The following is a 23,371-nucleotide window of genomic DNA, read 5'->3' as shown; positions in this document are numbered from 1 at the left end:
CTCTTTTTGCGGTTAATAAAAAAGACGTCTGTTATTGCATCATTTTAATATGCTTGACTAAAATGCATTGCAGTCTATGGAATATCTATGGACGTCTTTTTCACACATTATATTGAATGCATCCACTGCAAAAGACGTCCGTTATTCAATACAATGTGTGAAAAAGATGTCCGTTATTCCATAGACTTCAATGCATTTTAGTCAAGCATATTAAAATGATGCAATAACGGATGTCTTTTTAAACACAAAACGCGGACACTTTTTTCCTTTTTAGGATGTTGTGCGAACATAGCCTTACTTTGGGCCCTATTACACGGGACAATTATTGTGTGAAACAACGTTATATTGTTCGATGGGCTATAACAAGAGACAATCAGTCTGAATGCCATTGCTGTCTAGAAGAAACAGAAAAAGACTCCAATGGGCAAAGGAGCCGAAACATAGTTTTTTTAAGCAGTGAAAAAATATTGCTTGGTCAAATTAATCTAATTGCACATGCTAATAGGAGAGTCCGAATTTGGAGCAATTTGAAGTCGATAAACCTTAACTGTCAGGTGTGAACAGATTAGACTGCTAAAAGTAGCATAATGGGGTGACAAATGCATTCTTTGTACACCCTGGGGGACATTTATGAAGACCAGCATACTCATACCTGTTACCCCCAATTTTCCCGCCAAATGTCTTTTAGTGAATCTGGCCTGAACTGCATCTGCTGTACAGTGGGTGCAGAAATGTACCCCTGCTCCTAAATGTCAGCTTTATGTTACAGCTCACACCTGTCTACAACTACCAGGAGCGTACTTCTGTCCTGTCCCAGGAATTTAACCCTGTGCATGCAGCAATCAATATTGTGTTGATCGGTTTCTGCGGCTGCCGGAGGGTTATACTTACCTTCTGTGGCAGCCTCGGTCTCTCTGCTTATTTAGTCTGCCTCAGGCAGACTTAAAAATCAGAGCGCCAATTTAACTGATCAATGCTATGCAGAACGTCATATGCAATCTAATGATTGCATATTATAATCCCCTACCAGGCGAAAAATGATACCAAATGCCAGAATTGCATCTTTTTTGTCATATCATATTGGTCAAATGGAATAAAATGCATATAAAAGTCAAAGTGTGGGGGTTCAGATCAGTCAGTTTAAAGTACTGCTTCTATCACTGACTCCCTTAAAGGAGACCTGTCACCCCCTGTGCCGGGGTGACAAGCTCCCGACCCCCCGTTAGAGCCCCCTATACTCACGTGATCCCGCCGGGTCCCGCTTCCTGAGCCGGTCGGGTCACGGAGATATCAGTGCCCGAAGCCCGGCGCGCGCTGACAAGAAAGTCCGATGCCCATAGAGAATCACGAAGCATCGGACTCCCCATTCATTCTCTATGGGCATCGGACTTTCCTGTCAGCGCGCGCCGGGCTTTGGGCGCTGATATCTCCGTGACCCGACCGCCTCAGGAAGTGGGACCCTGCGGGATCACGTGAGTATAGGGGGCTCTAACGGGGGGTCGGGAGCCTTTCACCCCGGCACGGGGGGTGACAGGTCCTCTTTAAACGCCGCAATCACTATATATTGTGGAATTTAAAAAGTTGAATGCCTTAGGCAAAATCTATGTGCAGAGCACCGATAATACTGACCAATGCTGTTAAGTATTTTAATAATTATGCCATTTAATAGTATAAATTCTTGTTCCCTCTGCCAGTATGTATGCAGATTGAAGTGTTTAATATTGGGAGATATGAACTTATTATCATACCCAACTGATATCTCCTAAACGTCACCTCTTTTTTAGGCTCGTCTTACTATAAATAACATACAGGCATATTTTATCACTCATATTATGGTTCTAATTCAGGTTTAATTACTCAAAATGACAGCACCATAGATCACTATGATATCAGCTCAGGTCATTAGACGCATGGTGAGGCCAAGATTTGCAGCCATAATATAGACACCGGAATAAACTCATATTATGATTGAATCCAGGCCTAAAAGTCTATTTTCTTGTATCATGATAATTCACTATGTGAGCAGCAATAAACCTATTAATGCCACTTCTCACAAACACTAGCTATATGACTAGGCACGATGTGACAGCATAATGTGTTGGAGCAATATTCAAGTACAAGAAAACAACTTAAGAGGATGCTGAAGAAACAAAGAAACTGAAGATTATAAGATCCAGAATTCACAAGACGATATGTATATGATAGAGACAATAAAATAAAATAATTTTTCTCCTATAATTTTCTGTTATTGTAGTATAGAAGATTGGTCATCAACAAGAAATCATTATACTTCTAGATAAAATGTAAAAAAAATATAACCCTATAATATTCTACTGGTATATTTCATACCAATTAAACTTTCCTGCTAGTCTAAGGCAGTGAAAGGGTCAATGCAGTGAAGAAGTAAAAGTTTATTGAAATGACAGGTCCACATTATACCCACAAATACACAGCTCTGCTGCACACACAATATACACCCAGCTCTGCTGCATTATACACACTCAGCTCTACTACCTTAAAATACACACACACACACACACACACACACACAGCTCTGCTATGCAGGGCCGCCATCAGGAATTTTGGGGCCCCATACAGCCAAAGTGTCGCCCCCCCCCCCATTAGCAAGAGCAAAAATTTGCGATGTATCTTTAATTGATGTCTCCGGAGTGGCGCACAGAAACAGTTGCTTTGGATATGCCCACGCCAGCCGAGTTCTGTGCAATAGCACAGTAAAAATATGATGCTCGAGCTCCCAGCAGCAGCTACGTCTGCTCGCCACTACAGAGACATTAACTTTGTGGCAGGTACCCTTTAGGAATTACTGTTATTTTAACCCCTTAAGGTCAAAGCCTATTTTCGTTTTTGCGCTTTTGCTTATTCCATTTTAAGTTTAAAAGTCCATAGCGCTTGCATTTTTTCACCTAGAGACGTATATGAGCGCTTATTTTTTGCGAAACCAATAGTACTTTGTAATGACAGGCATTATTTTTCCATAACATATGCTGCGAAACCGGAAAAAAATCATTTGCGCTGTCAAATTGAAAAAAAAAAACGAATTTGTTTTGATTTCGGGGAGTTTTGCATTTACGCCGTCCGTCCTATGGTAAAACTGACTTGTTATGCATGTTCCTCAAGTCGTTACGATTACTATGATATATAACATGTATAACTTATATTGTATCGGATGGCCTGTAAAAAAATCAAACCATTGTTAACAAATATACGTTCCTTAAAATCGCTCCATTCCCAGGCTTATAGCGCTTTTATCCTTTGGTCTATGGGGCTGTGTGAGGTGTGAGTTTTTGCGCCATGATGTGTTCTTTCTATCGGTACCTTGATTGCGCATATACGACTTTTTGATCGTTTTTTATTACATTTTTTCTGGATTTGATGCGACCAAAAATGCGCAATTTTGCACTTTGGAATTTTTTTGCGCTGACGCCGTTTACCGTGCGAGATCAGGAATGTGATTAATTAATAGTTCGGGCGATTATGCGCGCGGCGATACTAAATATGTTTATTTATTTATTTATTTATTAATTTATATTTATAAAATGGGGAAAGGGGGGTGATTTGGACTTTTATTAGGGGAGGGGATTTTTTATTAATAAAAACACTTTTTTACTTTTTTTTTTACTGTAACTAGAAGCCCCCCTTGGGGACTTGTATATAGACAGCACTGATCTCTCATAGAGATCAATGCTGTGTATATACACAGCAAAGATCGATTAGATCGGTCATAGATTACTATGGCCTGCTGCAGGCCATAGCAATCTATTGCCGACCCGGGATCAGCGTCATTCCGACGCTGAGGCCCGGCACGGGCAGAAGAACGGATCTCCCCCCCACGATCGCATCGCGGGGGGGAGATCCGTCCCACTAGACACCAGGGACGTGCGCAGTGCCTCTAAGTGCAGCTGTCAGGTTTGACAGCTGCACTTAGAGGCTTAATTAGCCGGGGCGGCAACGGGACCCGCGCCGGCTAATAGAGGCACTGCCCGGCTGCACGTGTCAGCCGGGATCAGCGCCGTTCAGAGCGGGGTCCCGGCGGGACCCCGCTCTGAACACCCCGAGTGGCACCATGACGTATCAGATACGTCATGGGTCACTAAGGGGTTAATTAAAGGGGTACTCCAGCAAAAAATTATATTTTATTGTATTGCCCTATAAAATTTATATAACATCTAATTATACTGTCACTACCGCTTCTTGCCGCATAGTGCTATATTATCTGCACTTACCATGACTGGAAGTCTTGAATTCTATAGAAAAATGCTTTCGTCTCATCTTGCTGGCTAGGATCGGCTGCTTGGTGGCCCTGGTCCTTGCTTTGGGGCATGTAAGAGACTAGGAGGCTGCCTTTTCCCCACACCACTTCTCGTCTTTTGCAAGACTTGGTAACTGAGCAGATAGTGACGGCCCCTGCCTCTGTATCTGATGTTACTAAGTCTCGCAAGAGATGGGAAGTGAGGGAGGAAAAAGGCGGCCTCTTACATGCGCCAAAGCTAGGACCAGGGCCACCAAGCAGACATATCACTAACCCAAGATGGTGCCAATCCTAGCCAGCAAGATGTGACAAAAGAATTTTTCTATAGAGTTCAAGACTGTGGATAACGAGTGAAGATAATATGGCACTATGCCGCCAGAAGCAGTTTAGGCAGTATATTTAGATGTTATATAACTTTTGTGGGGCAATACAATAGTTAAATATCAATATGGTAGGCAGGGGCGGATTAACTTTCCCATAGGCCCCGGGCTGTTCACCAAGCCTGGGCCCCCCCACCCCTCTGTAACTATGGCAGCACTAGCCTGGCGTTCAAAGTACAGGATAGATAATGTCATGATGTCCTGATTTGTGCAAAATTGCCATTAAAAAACTGTGATTTTTTGCAAATCATGGCGGAAGTGTAGCCAGGAGACGGTACACCACTGAAAGTATGTCTTTTTGGGTGGTCATGGGCCCCCCAGGAGCGCCCCTATTATAATCCACTACTGATGGTAGGAGTACCCTTTTAACTTTTGCAATATGTATGAAGTTTAGACTGGTCAGGGTCTAAACCCCCTCCAATCCTTAGCTATAGCCAAGTAAAATGCACAGAAGCATGGTTCACTCCCCAGCTCAGTGCACAGTAGCATGGTTCCCTCCCCAGCTCAGGGCACAGTAGTAGGGTCACTCCCCAGCTCAGTGCACAGTAGCATGGGTCACTCCCCAGCTCAGTGCACAGTAGCATGGGTCACTCCCCAGCTCAGTGCACAGTAGTAGGGTCACTCCCCAGCTCAGTGCACAGTAGCATGGGTCACTCCCCAGCTCAGTGCACAGTAGTAGGGTCACTCCCCAGCTCAGTGCACAGTAGCATGGGTCACTCCCCAGCTCAGTGCACAGTAGTAGGGTCACTCCCCAGCTCAGTGCACAGTAGCATGGGTCACTCCCAGGCTCAGTGCACAGTAGTATGGGTCACTCCCAGGCTCAGTGCACAGTAGCATGGGTCACTCCCAGGCTCAGTGCATAGTAGCATGGTTCCCTCCCCAGCTCAGTGCACAGTAGCATGGGCCACTCCCCGGCTCAGTGCACAGTAGCATGGTTCCCTCTTCAGCTCAGTGCACAGTAGCATAGGTCACTCCCCGGCTCAGTGCACAGTAGCATGGGTCACTCCCAGGCTCAGTGCACAGTAGCATGGGTCACTCCCAGGCTCAGTGCACAGTAGCATGGTTCCCTCCCCAGCTCAGTGCACAGTAGCATGGGTCACTCCCCAGCTCAGTGCACAGTAGCATGGCTCACTCCCCAGCTTAGTGCACAGTAGTAGGGTCACTCCCAGGCTCAGTGCACAGTAGCATGGTTCCCTCCCCAGCTCAGTGCACAGTAGCATGGTTCACTCCCCAGCTCAGTGCACAGTAGCATGGCTCACTCCCCAGCTTAGTGCACAGTAGTAGGGTCACTCCCAGGCTCAGTGCACAATAGCATGGGTCACTCCCCAGCTCAGTGCACAGTAGCATGGTTCACTACCCGGCTCAGGGCACAGGAAATAAGCTCCATAGACTATAATGGAGCCCGTCTCCCATAATTAGTTGCACTGTAAAGCCCCTATTACACAGGGTGACTGTGAGAAGCAAACGAGCACTCAGCACTCGCTTGCTTCTCTTTTCCCGCTCGCAACCGCTATTACACAGGGGAGGCCGCGAGGAGGTGCAGGGGGGCTGCCCGGGTGATCACTAGATTGTCCGGGCTGCCCATAGAGGATAGTGGCGGTCTACTGTCGCTGCTCCTATTTCACGGAGCGACAGCAGCAGATCGCTGCTATTATTGTCATTTTTATTTCAACATTTTGAAAGACAAACAACAGCAACGATCAGCCAACATCGTTCATGTCGGCTGATCATTGCCTTCTATTACACAGGATAATTATTGGCCATAACGGACGATATCGGCAGAATATATATATATATATATATATATAATCGTTGGCGATGTCTAAGCAGCCCTTGCCCTAGTGTAAAATAATAAACCTTAGCACACCTGCCTACGTTTCCGGTGTTCTCACTTCTGTCCGCAGTCGCCACTGGAGCTTCTGAACTTATCTGTGAGTTAACAGGCCGAGACGGATGAGTCAAACATCGGCCGAGACGGAACCACTCTGGCCAGTGATTGGCTGAGCGGCCTGTCACCTCAGAGACCGGCTGAGAAGTTCCAGCGGCAGCGGCTGCTGGGAGGAGGCAGAAGATAGAAGGACACTGGGGAACGTGGACAGGTGTGCATAAGGTTTGTTTATGTTTTGGTTATGGTTATGTTTATTTTTTGCACATTATTCAGCTGGCTGATAGTTTCATTTATCCCAGCCTAAAAATCATCAGCAGCAGGGCATGCATCACTACGTGTAACCTGACAGCTGATGATTTTTAAGCTGGAATAAATAAAACTATCAGCCGATGATCGTTTCATCAGCTGATCGTTGGTGATAATCTGCCAAATCAGCCTGATTTGGCAGATTATCGCTCCGTGTAATGGTGCGTTTACACAGAGAGATTTATCTGACAGGTTTTGGAAGCCAAAGCCAGGAATGGATTTGAAAAGAGGAGAAATCTCAGTCTTTCCTTTATGACCTGTTCCCTGTTTATAGTCTGTTCCTGGTTTTGGCTTCAAATATCTGTCAGATAAATCTGTCTGTGTAAACGCACCCTTATGCTGGGTTTACACGAAGCGATAATTCGCCCAATCGATCGTTTAACGATTTTGAAGCAACGATTTGGCTGTTATAACGATCAGCATTTAGACGAATAAATAGTTAGAAAAATCGTTAGAATATTCGTAAGAAGAATCGTTATTGCGATCCTTTTTAAGATCACTGAAGCCCATCTTTTACATAGGGTAAATCGTTGAAAGGCTGTTTACACAAAGCCATCTACGAATTTTTAGCGAACGACAAACGATGATTTAAGAACATGTTGAAAGATCAAATTGAACGATTTTTCGCTTGTCGCTTGATCGTATGCTGTGTTTACACGGAGCGATTATCTGTATAATCTGTGGCCAGAACACTGAAGCCACGGTTTGGAGCTGGGAGTTGGCAGGAGTGCTGTGGGAGGGGAGCAGACAGGGTGGGAGGACTGTCATAAAATTCTGAGAGAAAGCAATGCATCTTAGAAACTTAACAGCCACTAAACAGGAAATAATGAATAGCGATATGGACTGAAAGTAGCGACATATTCTTAATACAAATACACATTTGGTGTTTTCAAAACTGGGGGAGCCCTGGAACAATGTACTGTATATGGGATCTGTTCAAATGTGTGCATGGGCCCATAGAAATTAATGGGTCCATATCTGCACTGACAGTACCATAAGCAAATTAATAAAAAATTAATTAAAAATTAACAACTACCAGTAAGCATACAATGGGCATGTACATGATCATTATTTGCGGTCGTCATTACCCATAGATGGACATAATTTTCTAATTTTGTTAATATAGCCAAATATCGCATTTTCTCTGTAAAAATTCTAGAATACCTGGCTTAGGCTAAAGCTACAGTACAGTATGTTCACAAGTTATGTTCTGTTAAGTTTAGGTGAGATTCCCACATCTCCATCCAGACAAATAAATTGAAATTCTGACAGCAGTATAACTAAATGGGATATTCCTACGTATCCCCAATAATAACTATATGTTCATTATTTAAGCAAATTCACTGCTGAAAAGCCAGAGATTAGAGCCACTAATCTTTACTGGAGCTAATCCATATGAAAATCCATGGCCGAAATTGGAATTTCATCTATGGATTTCTGCCATTAACCTGAAGATTCATGGAGGATTTTTCTTGTACAAAACCTGACTAATGTGAACATTAAACATTGTTTGTTTTCCACATCACTGATCCTAATCTGCATTTTTTTTATAATATGAGCATCCTCAATTCATTCTCTAAATACAATAACATGGATTAGTTTGGGCTTTTCATACATATTGATTGGAAGTTTTTTTTTTGTTTTTTTTTACTTCAGGCAAAGCTTCCTTATCTGTTGTATGTAATGCATGCATGATCCATACTACAATTTCAATGAAATACAAGATACATTTGTTTTAACCTCCAAAATGTTTATCCTAAAATTGTATCATTTGATAATAAAGACTAATAAAGAAATTACTAAATATCGCCTATATTCAGCCAAAAATTCCCATTAATATGTCATTTTACATATATGTGTAATTTACTTTATACTTCTGAGATTTTCCATATAATTATTTACGATGCTTACTAAAAACAAGTGATAAAGATAATACAATAATTTAACTGTTTTAAAGGAGAAACACAGCCGCCAGAACGCCAGAAACGCGGCTTTCTGGTACGTCACAACTAAAAAGTACCCGACTCGGCTGATGGATTGTCCGGTCAGCCATGGGTGTTCCCTCCCAGTCACTGACTTGTTGAGCGGGCAATCTATCAACTGGGTTGGGATGTTGCATGAGCTGAAGGTCACCAGTGGGGGTCTGGGAATAGTGATGCGGTGCTGCGGGGCACAAGGATGGGTAGGTATACTTTATTATGTTCCCCACATCCCCTGCCTGACATATATTTTTTATTTTCCTGGGATTTCTCCTTTTTTATATATTTAGTTAAAGGACTCAGTAATGGGGGGAGGGGGGGGGTGCCAAAGTATATAAATTACAGAAATCTCTATGTAGCACTGGAAAAGAGGATAGATAATGTTTCAGTATTTTTGTCTGAAAATCGGTAAAGATTGCACTTCAATGCCCATGGTGAGGTGGCTCTTGCATGTACGACTCTGGAATCTAACTCTTAAGGCTACAGCATAGTCTTTCAACTCCAGTCCTCAAGTAGACCCAACAAGTCAGGATTTGAGAATAATCCATACAAAGAATAGCTCTTTAAAATCCTGAAAACATGGTCTTTGGGGCGTCCTTGAAAATTGGCGTTGAGAAACATTGACCTACAATATTTAGAACTGTACATTAAGAGATCAGGCCCGAGGACTGAATTACTAGTTTTACATTCTGTGGCATCCTAAGCCAATAGCCTAGTGTGCCACTAATTCAGTGTAACCTGTTAACAATCTATATGCAATTTTTGGGAGTGTACTTGATATAGTCATAGTGAATGACAATAACCTATATCAACAAAGCTGTTTTGTTCGACAGTACCACCACACTATGGCTTTGTATTACGTACAGAATTGGACTTGGGTTCCTTGGACCCATCAGAAAAAAATTATTCTAAAGGTCATATCCTCCATCTGTACAGAACATTTGCTTGTCCAGTTACCTGCTATTACACAGACAGGATAATCTAATAGGATAATTGTGTCAAGTCAAACTCTAAAGTTGGTTTTAGGCTATGTTCCCACTGCAGCAACATATCGGCAAAGGTGACCATCTTGTTATATAGACTGCCGCTAATAAAGATCAGGGTCATTTTTGTTGCCGGTCTATGTAACAAGATGGCTGCCTTTGCCCAATATGTTGCCGAAGTCCCTTATACTTTAGAACTTTTTGGAGCCTATTATATTAGGGCCATTTTCCTGGATAAGTCTTAAGAGCTCCCTGGCCGTCTGATGGACCAGTATAACCAAACGTACATAACATCAGGCTGGCACCTTCCTGTCTCTTGTTCATGTATTCAATGCATTATCCATGTTTAGCTCCTTTTAGTAATTATTTATGTAGGTATGATAAAATATGCACAACTTTAGCACATCTACAGCAAATGTTTCACAGGAAGCCAATGACAATTTTGCATTGTGAGACAAAACTGGAGTACATTGAGGAAAAGCATCAATATACATTGTACCGACCACATGGACACTTTGTTCTTGGTTGAATTCACACAAAAGTGTGACAAAAGTACTACAAGGCAACAACACTAGCCCCGAGCCACCGTGCTGCACATAAGATACTATACAGATGTAGCACCTGCCAACTTAGTCATGGTGGTGCTACATCTTACTAGCACAGTGATAGTGTGCTGCAGCTCTCCTACTTGCTCGGGGCGTCTGAAGTGAAAACAAAACCAAAGAAATCAGTGATGTACCAGACTAGCATTTTATTTTCTATTTTCTTTATGGTTGTTCTCTAGGTCAAAACCGTCTATGACATTCCCTTAATACTACACACATATTTGATAATCTGACACCTATAAAGTCCTGTTAATGTTGGATTACATTCCCTAGATCAAATATTAAAAGATTTAATTTACACTTTCAGACAGTGCAATCCTTTATTTAGCAAAAGCCGAGGATGGATAAAAGTAAGAGGAAATTACAAGCCTACATCTTTTCCCATCGGTATCCACTGGAGATGTTAGCTGATCCAATAAAGCTATAAGAGCTGGCCAGAGGTTCACTGAAGCCTTGCGCTGTAACTACTTTTGGTGTTACCTCTATAGTGCACCAGATAGTGGTCAAGTAATACATATATCAAGCTGTGCCCAAATAAGACTAATATAAGGCTGTTCCTGCCTGTGAGGTAGACCTTTGCTACCATTGTGGTGTTATACTGACACAAGAAATATGAATTCCAGATATAATTTCTTAATTATACCATAAATTTAGGCCTCACTGTGTTCTGGTCGATGAAGCTCCAGCAGGAAACATTTGAGACAATGGGTCATAACGGGGTCCAAGTTGCCTAAAGAACACTAGACTACAAACCTGTGGTACGTGTACATGTGCATCTCATATCTCTAAAGGCTACTCTTTCTATACTTAGGCTATGTTTTCAATAAATAGCATAGTAGGTGATCATTCATGACTTTGGGAGAACCTATATACAATTTATTTGCATTAATCTTCAATAGGGGACGTATCTGTATCCTGTTTAAGCAACAATTTGGAATCAAAGGGCAACAGACTAGATGTCTGTGACATCAGGGGCAGTATTGCCAAATCATCCCTAACCTTTTACTATAGACAAATCTATCCTGTATGATCCATAACCACCTTCTTGGTGGATGACATGCTTTTCTGCCCATTTCCATTTGAGGTTCTCCTCGTGTATGTTTGAAACTGGGGCTTAGGGTTATAGGGTTGCCCTTGGGCTCTAATGCTCTTAAAACCCCTCTAGCACATAGAAAGAAATTGGTATTATCAATGGCATATGGTAAGTTAAAGACCCCTGTTACAGATTTTGCATTGGGAAGCAATAGCTTTACATTACACCTCTTATGAAGCATCCATGTATCAGACTTGTTTTTTCAGCACATCCCACAGATCACTTGTACTTGAATCTGCATTTAGAAGCCAACACCTTGTCCTTTTCCACAAACAATCCCAAAACAGATTTTGCTCCAAGCATCTACTACTTTTTCAGTAAAGTATTATTTTCTTATGTTGCTTCTGCCTCTTTGAGTCTCCTTGTTCTTAGGTTCAGTTTCCTCTTAAAAACACCACCCTCCTGATTTTAAACTTTGGATCCTCCTCCATTTTTGGACCCATTCTATTTTATCACTATCTTTTTGTAGGTAAGGTCTCCAGAACTGGACCATATTGATCATATGCCATGGATATGATTGGTTTACAACCATTGTTAGACAGTAGGTACTGTACATGAACTAGGATCCAAGATTTCAAAAAAACATTGTCCACAACATCAGCCTTGGCTCTCATAGTGCATCTTGGTGCAGTGTCTTTCCAGGAATATGTCTTACACACCCAGCCATCCAAATAACAGAGGTAGATCCAAATCACCAGGTAGATGTTTTCAGTATGTGCCCCCAGTCTACAGCTCCATACACATCAGCCTGTTGCACTGTGTGTTCTGGCTCTTTCTATCATAGCTGCCAGTAATTTTATTTTTTACTCTTTTTTTTTTACAACATTCATTTTTCCAGAGATTGGACCTAATGGGCTACCCTATACTCCCACACAAATCAATGAGACGTGGAGCCTTGCCCATGCATTTGTCATCGGTTCACTGGTTATTAATTCTTCCACCTTTTAAGTACTGCTATACCACAGAAGACCTGCAATGCAAGGATGCTAAGACCCAGCTGTGTAGCCATCACAATATGTCAACTTCACTCAGATCCTTATATTTGCTCATTTTAAATGTTTCCAACACAAATACTTCAAGAAGTGACTGCTCAATTGCATAATATATTCCATCCCTTGTCAGGTGCCATTGTCACAAGATGTCAATGTTATTCACTTGATCTGTCAGGGATATTTAGATTGTATTTTTTCAAGGGGAATCACAAGGGATAACTCTTAATTATCTGATATATAAATATATATATATATATAGAGAGAGAGAGAGAGAGAGAGAGAGAGAGAAATGACATGACAGGTAGGCTAAGTGATGAGACAGTGATTGGGGAAGGACATATATGCAACCCCCCATCTGTTTTTCGTGAACAGAATACAAAACACTGCATTTACATTTTCAATGTTGGAAGTAAAGATCAGCAAATATTTACCGATACGAATGTCCATTGATTCTCTAAGATGCAAATTACTCTTGAATCTAATCTGGTAAATCAATTCCATCATCTCTAAAAGACTGTATTTCTAAGTTTAACATATAACACTCATATATTTTTAGGCTGGGCTTTGGCCATCAATTGATCAGTTTTAAATAACAGAGTTCCTTTACTTCATAAAATATTTTACCCAATTTAATGATTTCTGCTCATTACTCAATAGTTAAAATCACCAAAATTACATTGCAGTCCCATTACAATGTGGTAACCTTTAAAAGGAACCAATCAGTTGTATAACACATACTGTATAAGGCCATGTTCACGCATGGTATAACACTGGGCGTTCTGTGACCTGGCTGGGTCACAGAACGGCCAGTGTTACTGAAGATCATCCCGGCCGGATGATCTTCATTTCTGATGCGCGCATCCCAATTCACCACTGAACACAATGGAGCGTGCAGCAACAGCCGCACGCTCCATTGTGTGAACTCTCTGTGTGTATACGCTCCGGCCAGAATTCCATTCATTCAAATACATGTGTTTAACATAGCAAATTGCAACAACGGACATGATTTATGCTAAACATATGTTGTGTGAACATGGCCTCTTTGTCTGTCAATCATCCCTGCAGAGCACAGTGACAGACAGAGAGGTGTGACTGGTTACGGCCCAGATGACGAGTTCCGGCATCATTCCCTGCAGTGAGCACCAGAATAAAACAACAAGCTAACAGCGTTATATGCATAATAGTAGTGATTGGTTGCCTTTAATAAGAGACTTCCAAACTGTAAACAACAAAGCCAATTATATTTTGGGGTTTTCATTTTAATAGCAAGCACAGTGCTTGCCGTTTTTCTTGCCTTCAAACTTACAGATCCCTCAAAGGAGGCTTAAGGCCTTTTTATACAAGCAGATTATCAGCAAGGAGCATTGCTAGAAATGCTGCTGATTGTAAAACAGAAAAAAAGATGTGTGAAGACAGCCTTAAAGATGTGCCAGATTTTCAAACACTATTATGTGCATTAGGCTATGTTCACACAACACCTCTTTTTTGCCGTTTAAGGGTTTTTGTCGACAGCCAGCATTATTAAGCGAAAATACAGCCATATATTACGGATGTATATTATGCAAAAGATGGCCTGATTACAGCAAAAACTATTCATTGTGTGAACATAGCCTTAGGCCCGTTCACACAGGGATATTGGCGCCAAAATTCCGTTTGAGCAGAAATTCTCTTTCAATTATTTGAGCGGAAAGTGGATGCGCACAAGCCCTCCAATTCAAACAGATAGAAGGCAGGATTCGGCGCTGAGTCTGCGTGCGGGGGTTCCGCACAGAATTCCGGTGCTAAATTCCGTAGTGCAAACGGGCTCTTAGGCTGTCCAGTCTACATTAAAGCAATCTAGGAGCTAGACAGTTTATTTATCTCCCCACTGTACTTTGTTCATGACAACAACAGCCATTTTGTCTTATTAGATCGGAAAAAGCTGAGGATATCCTATAAGTCGGCAGATGTTTTTTGCTTACATTATAAGGCTGGGTTCACACTACGTACAGTATATTTCAGTCAGTATATTTCAGTCAGTATTGCAACCAAAATCAGGAGTGGATTAAAAACACAGAAAGGATCTGTTCACACAATGTTGAAATTGAATGGATGGCCGCCATATAACAGTAAATAACGGCCATTATTTCAATATAACAGCCATTGTTCTAAAATAACAGCAAATATTTGCCATTAAATAGCGGCCATCCACTCAATTTCAACATTGTGTGAACAGAGCCTTTCTGTGTTTTTAATTCACTCCTGGTTTTGGTTGCAATATGAGGACCACAATACTGACTGAAATATACATATACTGACGGAAATATACGTAGTGTGAACACAGCCTAAAACAGCATAAAGTCTACCCCTATAACTTACCTCTACAGTAAGCTTAAGTTAATGGAATATAAAAATCTGCCATTTCCTGGAACTATTGTATAGATGACTTATCAAAACACTGAAGCAATTGAAGATACTTCATATAATATACTTATAAAATAATATACAATAAATTGATTGTCCATCACTAATCGATTTTTACATAGATAGATAGAAAAATCTAATATTTGTTATTAATAGATATCAATTTTCAATCTTGACATTGGATTTGTCTTAAAATATATATTTTTTTCTATCCCCTCAGTGGTGACTTTCTCCAGGCTGATTAAACTGGAGTTCAGCATGACAGTCAATTTCACAATTCCATCTTCATTTCTGCTGGATCACTCAGAGGTCATAGCTCAATGTAAGTGAATCTGACATATTAATAACATTAAACATTCCAGTGAAACCAGTAACCACTCTTCTTCCACCCATCACCATTAAAATTTTGTAATTCCATGTTGCACAACATTCCCTGGAGATAATAGACATCGGTTAGTGCTTGAGATTAGACTCGTAAAGTAAAGAAAAAAGCAATTCTGTCAGTTCCCTGAAGATCAATGATGTTTTATAAATTTTATAAGGAGGTCTTGTTGTTTGGGGGGGGGGGGGGGGTAATGAAGTAAACGAATTGGCTAATTTAGCTTTTGACTTACAGAAAATGCCCAAAAAAAAGACATAAAATTTTACCCTTTTTCCCCCTATAATAAAAAAATTGGTTATTCTATCAAGTGGTTATTCCGTCAAATTCACTTCTGTAAGGTCCCATTTTTAGGCTATGTTCACACTTGCTTTACTGTGTGCAGGGGGAAGCTCTGATGTGGGTGCGCGCTGATGCGCCCGCATTAGAGCTCTGTGGCCAGACAGATCATCCAGCCCGAGCAGAGACCGGCCGGGTCACGGAACAGCCGGTCTAAATACGTAGTGTGCATATAGCCTTAAGCCATATAAACTCTTCTATTTCTTGTTAGTCCAACATCTTTCTTAAGAAACACAGGAGCCAGAGTCTATTAGTTTGTGCAGTGAAGGTTATTCCATGCATCACATTGACAGGAAACTGAAAATTTTATACAAAAGCATTTGCTGCTGTCTTTAGAGAAGAGAGATAGGTATATAACTGGTACAGCACTCCAACTTGACACATGGTCTATAGAGGGACTATGAGGTCTGATGCACTCGTGTATATATTATTCATGGCACACTTTAGAATTCATGTAATAAATGTGATGTTATTCAACACATAGTTCATGGTGCCTGGTTTAGTGTACAGGTCCATATTAAAGCTTTATTTTCAAGATATCCAGCAGTTCTGAACAACATTTAGGTCCAATGAGAACCTTTATGACATAGGATGTGAAAAGGTGCTGGTAAGTTCCATTTCCTGGACTGCCAGAACCATGCTGGATAAAGGGTCTGGTTGAAATAAAATGTTATACAGAACAAGCATGGTTATAGATATCTTTTGGATGGACCATATAGTACACTATGCATTGTCAAGATTATGTCAAGAAAACATCATGTTTAATGCATCAGTTGGAGTGTGTTATGGATAATACATAAACTTTAGAGAAAAGAGAAAGTGGATCTGGTCAAAGTGAAAAATAAGGTTAAATGTACTCACAAAATAATACAGTGAGTACAAGAGAATCTATAGTTTAAGAGACAGACTCTGTAGAGATGAGAACCATATTGCTGGTTTCCTAAAAAAAAGTTCTGTGAAAATACACCACAGGGATTTTTGCCTAACAAGCACAACTGTAATGGAAAAATCTAATTTGGAACCAACAAAAAAAAAGTTTACTTAGGAAAGGAAGACAACACAGGAATTGGACAGCAAGTGATGGCGGATAATATTATGGATGGATGAGTCTAGGAAGCTCACAGTTTGTTCACATCTGTGTAGAAGATTCCATTCAAAGCCTCCAAAGCAGATTTTGTCATGTTTAATAGAAAGAATAGCACAGCAAGTAGTACTATTTTTCATGTAAAAACATCAGATACCATGATGGAACCCAAGAGACCCCATAATAAGTCAACCGGGCCCATTACGTGATGGATTCCTCATAGCTTGGATTTCATTTTCTGTTCCTATAACGGAACAGAAAAAACACAATTCTAAAATGAACATGAACTTAGACTCCAATGGACTCACTATTGCCATTGTATAATAGTGTGATGTACATCTTTCTGTAGAGAACCTAAGAGGCCATAGAGTAACAGTCATAGAATTCTAACATTCATATTAATGTATAGTAGCATCTACATCATAAACTGCCCCACATAACATGCTTGTTATGCTTGTCATGATGACAACAGTATCTAGCATATTACCAATTTCCTCCCTGTTCCCTTGCTAGCACAAATCCTGTTATCTGAGGAAAATGTACATGACGCTAATAACATTTACACAAGGCATTGCTGCCATAAAGGATAAAAAATCCAGTGCAGGGGGTGGGCGAAACATGGATACATACCTGTCCCTGTGTACCCGCAACACTGCTCTCACCACTCATTGTCAGCCACCGGACATAATTTTCTCCCAGCTTTCTGATATGTGACGACCCATCGGAAAGTACCTGCTTAGCCAATCGGTTACTACAGTGGTGCACCGCCTCAGTCCCTGATTGGCTAAGCGGGTATTCCTGAGCCTGGGTCATGATGTTTCAGGAGCAGGAGCCAGAGGAGTCTGTCAGAGGTCTAGAAGCGGTAACGCAACACTGTGGGGGAATGGAGATGGGTAAGTATTAGAGATGAGCGAACCTCGAGCATGCTCGAGTCGATCCGAACCCGAACTTTCGGCATTTGATTAGCGGTGGCTGCTGAACTTGGATAAAGCCCTAAGGCTATGTGTAAATCATGGATATAGTCATTGGCTGTATCCATGTTTTCCAGACAACCTTAGAGCTTTATCCAAGTTCAGCAGCCCCAGCTAATCAAATACCGAACGTTCGGGTTCGGATTGACCCGAACCCGAACCCGGTTCGCTCATTTCTAGTAAGTATACATTAGTTACTGTGGCCCATGCTCCCCTGCCCGCACAGTATTTTGTTGTTTTACCTGGACTTTTGCTTTACACATGGTGTCAAACTTTTGCAAATGCTCTGAACATTCAAAAATTGCCCTCTTCATCCACTGCTGAGAAATTACTGCGCCATCAGCTACAGTTGGTCTAAATAGAAATATACACTGAATCTTCAGTCAGGATTTTTTAAGCCATCCATCAATTGGAACATTTTGGTAGAATATGTCAGAGGAAAAGCCCACTAACATGTTAATATTTGCCAACTTTATGGTCTCGGGTAACAAACGTATTCCAAGGCTCCAGTCTTTAAATTTACCATGCGTACACAGTACCACCACTCGACTTACAGAACGCAGCGCAAGCATGAAATAGTCATAAATATTTTACAAGCTTTGTAATAGCACCAGCAGCTATAGCCAGATACATTAATGTTTGTGTAATGCCTCTGGGAGTTTTGAGTGGATGTAATGAGTTAAATCAAGTAAACACTTGAGAATAAGAATTGTTACAGAACAGAAAATCATTTTCCATAAGACATCACAATTGGTTATCCCATCAATGTGATATGGCTGAATCACTTTGCCAAGCTTTGCAGTGAATTGGCCCGACATTCTGAGGAATGAATAAAGAATGTATAAGCATCAACTTAAGAAAGAATTTATTAAATGGAAGATAGTCAGAGAAGGAAGATTTACGCTCAACTGGAGAACCAAGAGCGAAGATTTTTCTAAAATCTTTTGACGCTTTATTATTATGTACTGGTTCATATTTGGTGAGATCTTAGTATAGAAATTAAAAGTCTACTGCCGTACTGCTAACGCCAAGCATAGTCTAATGGAACACAGCACACTTTTTTTTAAATATTTGTATTGGACAGAAGGAAAAAAAAAACTTTATACTAAGTCATATACATATCAAAGTACAGTAGAGGACTCACTAACCTATGTGCAAAAAGTCTTTTTTTTAAAATATCCCACTTTAAAAACATATGCATGGGCCCATAGACACCCAATGGAACTGGATGGTCTCTATTCAAGGCTATGAAAGGTATCCAGTTAGCATGTTGGTCATTTCAATTACTCTATACAATTGGATGTGAGTATGTATATATATATATATATATATATATATATATATATATATATATATATATATATATATATATATATATTAGTCATGTTTGTGTGTTTTTTTTACAGAGCTCCAAATTCCCTGCATTGATATAGGGGGGAATTCATTAAGACTAGAATCTCACATGCCGGTCTTAAAGGGGCATTACCGCTTTGGCTCCATTTCACTTCACTTCAACTCTTAGCTCATCTTGGGAGCATACTTTCTGAGATAAGAGGGACCAAGTTTGAAGCAGCATTGTGCAGCTATTGTTCATAATTAACAAGCATGGTTTCGCCTGTACACAATGATTTTGAATTAGAAGCTGCCTCCTTTTGTCTCAGAAGGTATACTTACAAAATATGCCCAGGACAGAAAAGAAATCGTAATACCTTTTTCACCTAGGACAACCACTTTTAAATAAAAGCAAGCTGGCATAAGCTGTAGCAGATGTATAAACAGGCCCAAGCCTCTTATTAAATTTGGAGTAGATGTCTGACATGACTGACGGCAGCTATTTTAAACCTACTAGGCCATATAGTTCATACCAAAAGTGGTGTAGGCAGCAAGGAAACGGAAACAGCCACAAGTCTTTTCACAAGAAGCACTAACAAAACTAACATAATGACTTAATAACTTCCCCCACAGAATTAAATGATAGAACCATAACTAGTGAGCATGCCCCCTAGGAGTAGCTTAGGCACTATTTATTATAGCCATCAATTTATAAACAGTGTTCAGTCAGCCTCCCCTAGTGGTGATTGCGGGAAGCAAAAATGTTATTCTTTGACTCCATGTCTAGAGACATAGTAATATGTCCACTTTAAAGATACGTAAGGAATAAAAATCATCTTACAGATATTTGGGTGGCTCTAGAGAGTGATTAACAAAGTACCTTGGGCCTATTATGATAAATTATTTTGAGGCACCACCTTTCTGCTATACCTGGAAGGGATACATCTATTGTTAGGCATTTTCTAAACTCTACGGTTATGATTGGACATATACAGTACCTATATAATTAATAATTACTAGTATGTTACATAACAACTTCATAGGATGGATTTTAATATTGGCTTCTCTAGTGCTGTTCTCCTCTACTCCAGTCCTCCAGGTCATGCCTTCGGGATTGTCTTAGTATTTCACAGAAGACATGGTCAGTGCATCAGGCATCGCCACAAGCCAACTCAGTATGGAATTGACGGAAATCATGACTTGTTGGGAAACCCTTAGGAATGGAGTTAAGCAGCACTAATCTAGAGGATTCTTTAATTTCTTGGTTCTTTATTTATGGCTGTATTAAATTAACTTTTTCCTAGGGTATCTGTTGAAGTGAGGACACTAGTTGGATTCAACATTAGAAATAGCAAAGAATAAATGGGATAGAAATAAATACAAAGAAAAAATATGTTTAAAGTCCCATTCATTTAATTTCAAGCTATTAACCTGGAATACAACTTAGATTTAGTCTTCCATATATCAAAAAGTAAAATCCCAATTTTGATTTGAAAATGTATAAAAATTCCTAATCACATAACCAACTTACATTTTGACAACCTAATTACTGTTACTGTAAAGAACCCTTCCAGACCATCACAAATTCTTAGATTCCTTCCTTTGTTTTACAGGGAAAGCAGATGAAACAACTTTGAAAAAAAAATGTTTGATAAGTTTTTGCTTCAGAACATTCAATGTTATCATAGCACATCTCAACTAAAAACCCTGAAATTAGGAAGATTGGCAAATCACACTAAAGCATCACACACAGAGAGCCAAGTTTTCTGCTCTTGAGATGTTTACAGCCAAATATGATTCCATCTTACCTCCACCATTCTTGTAGCACAGATAGGGAAATCTCCACACATTTCCAAGCCCAATAATCTCCCCGGCCACGGACAACACAAATTCCACCTTATTGTTCCAGTGTCCTCTTTCATTGACTTTCTTATCATTGCTGTGTACCAGGTTGGAACTTGAAGCCTCAGCATCCAGGGCATCCTCAGGTTTGCCATTGATCACAGGAATTGTCTTCTCAGCTGTCATTATTGTTGCTCAACCTGCTGGCAGAAAAACACACTCTATAATTATGTTCCTATTAGCAATATTTTTTTTCTCGAAAAAATAAATTCAGCATATATTTCCGAAAAATGTAACCTGCCCCCCCCCCCCCCCCAAATAAAAATAGGATTTCTTAGCAGCCAATTAAAACCACTTACACAATTCTACTTATGTTAAACAGCAATTATATAGTGGATGCATTCCCTTCTATCTACAGTTTGCATAAAGAGATTTCCCAAACCAACCAGAAAATCTGCTACCAAATATCTATGCAAATATCTATAATGCACAAGTTTGCAGAACAATAGCCGTGAAATGTTTGTACATGCTTTCCCTATAAATTACTAGGCGACATCATGTACAACCTGCGTTCCTATCGCCGTGCGTGTTCCAGCCTACGAGAATGTGTTTATGTTATAGATTTTCTTTACTGCTCTTACAGTCTTGAAGATCTGAGGATCCTTGCAATAAAATGCTCCTCAGGCAAAGAAACTGTTAAAAACATTGTAATAAATAGAGAATGTAATAATCTTACCCAAGTGTGATGATAAACAGTGGATGGTAGTAATGAGGTTTCTGTTCCCGTTACCCATAAAATGGATAATTTGCCAAATGTTCTCTCTTTGCAGGAGTGATCTGATGGCAGCCTCCCTCTGCCTCACTCCCCCTCCTCTTCCTCCCCCCTCTCACAGACTATCCATCTCACTCAGTAGCTCTCTTATCTAGGGATTACATCTAAGGTGCTCAATGGTTAAACACCAAGCAAGACATATATTCATTAAACTAAGCAAACACTGTCCTTATAGAGGGAATACATAACAATGCTTGTGCATTATGTGCGACTAGGATGTTTTGTATATGATGTAGTGTTGTGTACTGTCAATGTGGCTTGCAATTATTTATTCATTTTAGATATAAATAGGAGATTGCCTGGAAAATCCCCAAGATGTATGCCAATGTGTCCATAGATTTAGACAGGTAAACATAGGGGAAAACCTTGTCCATGTTGGAATTCTGCCTTTCTAACTGTATTAAAAATCACAGTCAATGAAACTGTATATACAGAATATGTTGCAGAATGTTTCTATTATTGCAGACAATGGCAGACTTATAACATTAAAACTACCCAGACTAAAATGTTTATATTGTGCATATTGCCCCAAACAGCTCTCACCTGTTGAAGTAACGACTCCACAAGACCTCTAAAGGATGTCAACAGAAGATGTTTTAGGCTATATAAAATGTGTTTTTATGCAAAATAACGTCTGTTTTTAAAATAAGGGACATTATTTTACAGTGGAAGCTTTCAGTCATGATCATGAACATTATGTCAATGGCAAACAACGGCTGTTATTTTGCCTAAAGAATACCCACAGAATATGCCATGAATGCCTGACAGATATGGGAACCTGCACATAAACTGAGATTGAGGTTTTGACTATCAGAGGTGGTCAGGTGTTTAAAAGAAAAGTACGGCGCGGGGCAAAAAAAATATTTCGGGCTGAGGGTGGGGAAACATAAAAAAAGAGGTCCTATTCACCTGTCTCGGTGCACATGCCCTACATCCCACTTCTTGACCCCAGCCCACTGTCTTCTTAAATCTTAACTGATTGGAGCAGGACACCCCTGAAGTCACTGATTGGCTGAGTGGGCTAAATCCCACCAGCTTGTGATGTTTACAGCCACGTTGTGACATAGCCAGAACCCAGGAGAAGATGACACCCGGCTGGGCATGAAAGCCCGGTCGTGCAACACAACGCGGGTATGGGCACAGGTAAACTTAGCATCTTTTATTTTCCCTCCATCCGCTGCCCGTGATGAACTAAAAATCCAGTGTGACAGGCACTGGCAGTGGTTTATTCAAGGAGAACTCTGGGCAAAACACTTTTTTCAATATGCCCTGGGAGATAGTGGGTGAAAACAACAACATCCACTTACCTCCCCGGCTACAGCACTGATGCCTGCAGTATGCAACTCCAGTCCAGGCAGCAGAGGCAGACATTGCTAGAGGTCCTAAATGGCTCAGCGAGCTTGTCACGTCACACCAAAGGTCCCTTCTCATCACCAGTCACTGACCGGGGACCTGAGCAACAGAATGCTCGAGTCAGCGCTAGAGTCGGGAAGGTAAGTGGATGTGTTTTTACCCCTTAGCTCTCCCCTGAGAACCGATGTTTCTTGCAAAAAAAAGACCAAATTATTTCTTTATTTTTATTTTAGTGCATTTCTCTCCCCACTCATTCTACTGATAAGTTGGGGTCTGAACACACAGACTGTTTCCGAAAAAAAAAAAAAAAAAGGTTGACATGTCTTATAATCTATTCAGA

The 23,371-nt window shown here is 40.6% G+C and overlaps 1 protein-coding gene across 1 annotated transcript in view; it reads right to left on the bottom strand.

The window, feature by feature from the left end:
* SLC6A11 (solute carrier family 6 member 11) overlaps positions 1-21,032 on the bottom strand; it is a 145,142-nt gene extending 124,110 nt beyond the window's left edge. Inside the window, exon 1 of the mRNA XM_069968818.1 lies at positions 20,813-21,032. Within this exon, the coding sequence (XP_069824919.1) occupies positions 20,813-21,032 (220 nt within the window). The remainder of the gene's footprint in view (positions 1-20,812) is intronic.
* Between the last annotated feature and the right edge of the window lie 2,339 nt (positions 21,033-23,371).

This window comes from Dendropsophus ebraccatus, chromosome 4 (genome assembly GCF_027789765.1).
Source record: "Dendropsophus ebraccatus isolate aDenEbr1 chromosome 4, aDenEbr1.pat, whole genome shotgun sequence".
NCBI lineage: Eukaryota > Metazoa > Chordata > Amphibia > Anura > Hylidae > Dendropsophus > Dendropsophus ebraccatus.
The sequence above is the reverse complement of the archived record's forward strand: the minus strand, read 5'-3'. Positions and strand labels throughout refer to the sequence as shown.